This window comes from Apium graveolens, unplaced genomic scaffold (genome assembly GCF_009905375.1).
Source record: "Apium graveolens cultivar Ventura unplaced genomic scaffold, ASM990537v1 ctg4291, whole genome shotgun sequence".
In the NCBI taxonomy this organism is placed as follows: Eukaryota; Viridiplantae; Streptophyta; class Magnoliopsida; order Apiales; family Apiaceae; genus Apium; species Apium graveolens.
Genome location: NW_027418476.1, coordinates 30,542 through 36,623, shown reverse-complemented (window position 1 = coordinate 36,623; position 6,082 = coordinate 30,542). Strand labels below are relative to the sequence as shown.

Here is a 6,082-nt window from a genome sequence, read left to right as displayed (position 1 = left end):
AGGTAAAATTATTATTTTTTGGATTATACAAAATATATTAGTGAGTTTTTTCTACTAAATGTCTGGTTTACGTGTGTGTAGGATGCAAGTGACTGCCTCTTGAAGCATTATCTCCATCATCAGCACTAAATTGTATGGCTAATCATATTCTTCGTCTATGACGTATGTATGTTTCCTTTACCAGGCTAAAAATATTTGTTTGGTATTAGGTTCAAAACAGATAGAGTCATCTGTCTTACCGTGGGAATATTAAGAAAAACTTAAATCAACGGTTTATGTTAAGGAAATACATTAGTATTTTCTCTTGGTTTTACCTTATTTTTATATGGTATTTTGTAGTCTACTGAGCTATCAAGTTAGTTATAATCTAGTGGCTAAGATTAGCAGAAAATAAGAATGTGGGGTATTCTTTTTTGTTTGTTAGCTGAGACCATATATAGCTCTCTATTTCCTTTGTACCAGGACAGGAGAATGATTTGTCTTCTCATGAAATATATGAATCCTTAGCCCTATCCTTTTGTCTCCTATTTCTCTTTATTCTGTATTCTTGATGTTAAGATTCTTTACATTCTTGAATCATATCATGCTTGTTATTATGGTATCAGAGCGGAAATGTTAAAGAATCACAGTTTCTGAATCATTCCTCATCTCCCCATCTTATCTTCTCAATTTCTTGAATCTTGACTTTTTCTGATTTCTCAGATCTACTTTTCTAAGAACATAAAAAAAATCAAATCTTTCTTCTTATCTGCCCCTGTGTCGGTCTCGATCTTGTTCTTATCTTTCCTCTCGAGTGTTAAATGGCTGGAACTCGTGTGTCTTATCAAGATATGATGACACCTCTCTTCTTACACCCATCTGATAATGTCGCCTCAATACAAGTGGACAAACTTCAAGGATCCTCGGACTACAGAGCCTGGAGGAGGTCGATGGAAATCAATCTTTCTTCGAAACGTAAGTTGGGCTTCGTAACTGGTACTGTTTCTATCCCTACTGATGATGTAGCTAAGGCTGAGATGTGGGAAACCTGTAATAATATGGTGATTGCCTGGCTTACAGCTAATGTTTCCCCTACCATTAAAAAATTGATTATGTACATGTCTTCAGCCAAGGACATATGGTTTAACCTTGAAAAACGATTCTCTCTAACTAATGGTAGTAGAAAGTACAAACTCAATAGAGATGTTTTCGAGTTAAAGCAAAACTCAGACTCTATCACTGAATACTACACTGCTATGAAGTCTATCTGGGAGGAGTTGGACTCCCTTAATCTTTTACCTACTGTTACATCTACTACAGCTGATGTCTTGAAACTACTTGAAGTTATTAATCTGCAGAAAGAGGAATCTCGCCTTTTTCAGTTTTTAAATGGGTTGGATGAGCAATACAATACCCATAGGAGTAATTTATTGATGCAGATTCCTCTTCCTACAGTTGAAACTGCTTGTGACACGTTAGAACAAGAAGAGGCGCAAAGGTCTTTGTTAAGCTCAAACATAAATAAACCCTCTGTTGATTTGATGGCTATGTACAGCAAGCACAACCCTGATCGAAATATGACCTGTAATGTTTGTGGTGCCAAAGGCCTTTCTTCTACAAAGTGTTGGCAAGTCATTGGGTATCCTAGGTGGCATGCCAAGCATGGCACACCCGGTGGGACACTAAACAACTCAAGAAGGGCCCTGCAACAACAAATCCCAGATGGCACAGACCTCAACCAAATACTCCACCAAGAATGGCTGCCCATGTTCATATAGACACTCCATCTGATGCCTCTGGACTCCTCTTTACACCTCAACAACTTGACCAGCTGTCTAAATTGCTACCTCAAATGCATAATGCTCAGAACAAACCTCCAACTAATGTATTTCCTTAACAATAATAAGCGAAAATACAAAAAATATTCGTTTAGTATTAGGTTTAAAGAAAAGACAAAGCCATTTGTCCCACCGTGAAAATGTTAAGGAAAACTTAAATTAGCTGTCTATAATAAACGAAAACACAGTTCCGAATGTGCAGTGTTCACTTGATTTTTTTTATTTATTTTTTTTTATCGTAGGTAACCCGCAACCGCTACCCTTCGGGTGCGCACTGGGTAAACCCTACGGGTTCACGTAATAGCCTGCAAACAACGTGAACCAAGGTAAACCGCATTTAAGCGAGAGGCTCTGGCTCAGGAGGCATAATCATAAATTATCCTCCCGTGGAATTCGAAACCAAGAGGTTAGTTTTCCTCTCTTTAACCAACTGAGCCAACCCTTGCGGGCGTGTTCACTTGATTTTGGTAATTTTTTATTTAGGTCAATATGTGTAATTACTTGCAGGCAATATCTAAAATATACATTTATATCTCCTCAAACATATCAACTCCATTTTCACGCCAGCATATCAATCGATCAGGTAGGACATTAGTAAGTCTATTGACTCTCAGCACAGTATGGTTACGCATAAGCAATTTTTTTTCAGATTTAGGCTCTGTTTGGGATTGCTGTTAAAAATTGTTGTACTGTTAGAAAAAGTGCTGCCGAAAAAAGTGTTGTTGTAAAAATCAGATGACTGTTTGGTAATTTTTTTGATACGTATATGTGTTGATGCAAAAAATTAAAAATAATGATGCTTTTGGTAAGGTTTGATGGTGAAATCAGCATCTGCTTCCCGCAATAGCTGAAAAGCAGCTTTTTCTAAAAGCATGGGGGACTTGCTTTCTCTAACAGCAGCTTTTAGGCCAAAAGCACTTTTCCGAAAAGCAGCTTTTAAATTTTACCAAACAGTTTTTTAGCTGCTTTTCAGCGAAAAGCTGCTGTTGCTGTCTGCAACAGCAATACCAAACACACCATTAGTTCTCATTTGAAAAATCTTAAAATAAATAATTTATAACTTAAACTGAATAAATTACTGATAAGTAATAAGTTGATAAATGTGTATAAGTTATACAAGTATTTGGATAATTTAATTTATAAGTCAGAATTGTTTTTATTTAAATTAACTAAAATAAATAATTTTTAAATATAATTATCTTAATTTTTATATTTTGAGTTAGATTAACATTTAAAAAATATATTTCAAAACTAAAATTATTAAAAAAATAAAAAATAAGTTAAGAAAAAGTATGTCGTTACTAAGTGCATATCTGGCAGTTTATGGGCCAAAAGCCCATTTTATGTTTGTGCAGACTGTCTGGGACACTTAATTAAATGATCCCACCAATATTAGAAAGTTGGTCTAGACGTACATTCACGTTTTCATTACGTTTCACAACTGTTTCATTTTTAATAGTTTACCTCTTTCCTCTATAAACGCATCAGCTCAAGCTATTTTCCTATTTTTTAGAAATTTGTATTTCAAAATTTTTCTTTAATACTTTATCTTTTCAATTTTATTTTCATGTGTTCAATTATTATATTAAAAAGTTTATTTTTTTAGAAAAATTATAACTTATAAGTTATAACTTACCAAACACATCACTAACTTATAAGTAAATTATAGATTAAATTATCCAAACACTTAAATACCTTATAAGTTACAATATTCATACAACTTATATGGCACTTTTCAACTTTAAGTAATAAGTTACAATTTTTAAGAAATCTCAAACGGGTCCTAACATTCAACTTATCGGCTTATAAATTATAAATTCAACTTATAAGTCGGGTTCGACAAACATTCTTCAATAAACTGTTGCGGGCTTATAAATCAATAAGTCGGCTTATTAGATTTGTCAAACAAACATTTAGTAACTTGTATATGATGGAGTTATCGATTTTTAATAAAGGAATTGCCTTCATTCGGTTCATTTTCCAATAAATTATGCCCATTAAATTTAATTATGTCTAGGTACACATCTATTATATATATAATATAGCAACAGGGGGTTCGCTGAGCAAATTTAATCATAAATACAGTAATTAATATCCATACATGATTTGTTTTAACCATTAATGCTCATTCATTATTATATAATTAATACCGATTCATTCATGTAATTTTTATTACCTTAATTAAAACATCATTAATATGCAACTCATTCATTATTATATATTTAATACGGATCTATTCATGTAATTTTTATTACCTCAATTAAAATATCATTAATATGCAAGTCATTAAAAATAATTTCTTCATAAAATTTACATACTCTATTAAAAAAATTAGTATAAAAAATTTAAATGATAACCCTTGCATAAAAATTCATATAATACATAATTGACTTACTAATATTTATCAGTTGTTGCATACTTAGTATATATATATTTATATAACTAATTATTATAGAGATACATGCATGCATCATATAATACATAAATTATCTCATAAGTGACTTACTAATATCGATTAATTATTCCATACTTAATATATATATATATTTATTTATTTATTTATTTATAACTAATTATTATATAAATACATGCACGCATGCATGTATCCATATATACATACATACATATATCCATACAAAAATATGTACGTTCATGTGTATATATATAACAATTTAGTTAGAGATGTTATATTTTCAGAGCAAGTTCTTAATTATCAGAGCAAAATAATAAAAATGTTATATTACCCTGAGTTTGTTTTTCTATTTGGCATGTGGCAGTCATGTCTTATCCTTTTTATTTGCTTCGAAAATTAAAAACCTAATATTCAAATGAAATTTCTATTTTAGTTAATGATTCAAATTTTTTTGTCTACAAAAAATAAAATTGTACTTATTTTTAACGTAAGTTCAATTCTAAAGATGAGAATACATAAATTATTAATTATCAAATTAATAATATAAATAAGTGAATTTTAAATATAAAGTAAAAATAATTATTGATAGTAATAGTAATAATTTTAAATTTCATTAAAAAATAAAAAAATATTTAATTTGAATAGCAGGTCTATAAAACATATATATTAAAAATTCTAATAATAATAATTATTATTATAGTAATATTATTATTATAATAGTAATAATAATAATTATTATTATAGTAATAATAATAATAATAATAATTATTATTATTAATATTATTATTATAAAAAATAAACAATACTAATACATGAGAAACTTGAGTACAAAATCATGTTATTTATAAAAAAAGTGGTAGTACATTTAAATTATAATAAATTTTTTTTTTACAAAATATTATTGTTCGTCGTTAAACTTAATGAAAATAAAATATATATATATAGATAAAAAGATATGCGAAAATCGAACAAAATCTTACTATTAAAATAAAATTTATTTATTTATATTAATTGCTCAAACTTGAGTAAAGAATACTTCGTCTCTCTTCGCCCCCGCCCCGCACAACGCTCATTCGCTTCGCACCCCAATTATGACATCCATCATCTCCCACTTCACACCCACTTTTAATCACACAGTTGACTGTCATATACCATATTTATCACATTATAGTCTACTATAAATATTTGCGAATTAAATATTAAAAACTAATCAACTAGAGAAACTTATATATTAAATATGATTATGTGCATCGCAACCATTTATACCTCTAACTGAATAAATATTTATATCTAATCATTTTATACTTTAACTGTTATATTCTTATATTTACACAAAAAAAATAAATTCAGGACTTTAATATATATATAGACACACACATATATATGTATATAAAATATATATACATATATATATATATTCTTATATTTACACACAAAAATTAAATTCAGGACTTTAATATATATATAGACACACACATATATATGTATATATAATATATATACATATATATATATGTATATCTATGTGTTAATTTATGCAAAAAAACCTTTAACTTATGGTCTTCATAATTCATAAAATATATGATTATGTTGGTTTACATTGCTATTTTACGGCGTCATCATGGCGTGAACGAATAATATTAACTAAAATAAATAATTTTGGTAAAGTTTACATATGAAATACAACCAAGAAGCGCATATATGTCGAGAGATGTGAATTTATTAATATTTTTCAAAAGAGGGGAAAGAGTTACTAAGGTTGTAATATCCGGGATATATCGTGTAATTATTTTTGCTATTATATAATTATTATATATGTTCAGTATCTATTCTGTGAGTTAATTGTTAAGTG

At 28.9% G+C, this 6,082-nt stretch overlaps 1 protein-coding gene across 1 annotated transcript; it reads left to right on the top strand.

Annotated features, from left to right (window-relative positions):
- Window positions 1-800: 800 nt before the first annotated feature.
- LOC141701677 (uncharacterized) lies at window positions 801-1,757 on the top strand. The gene has a single exon (XM_074505312.1). The coding sequence runs from the start codon at window positions 801-803 to the stop codon at window positions 1,755-1,757; it is 957 nt and encodes a 318-aa protein (XP_074361413.1).
- Window positions 1,758-6,082: the final 4,325 nt, after the last annotated feature.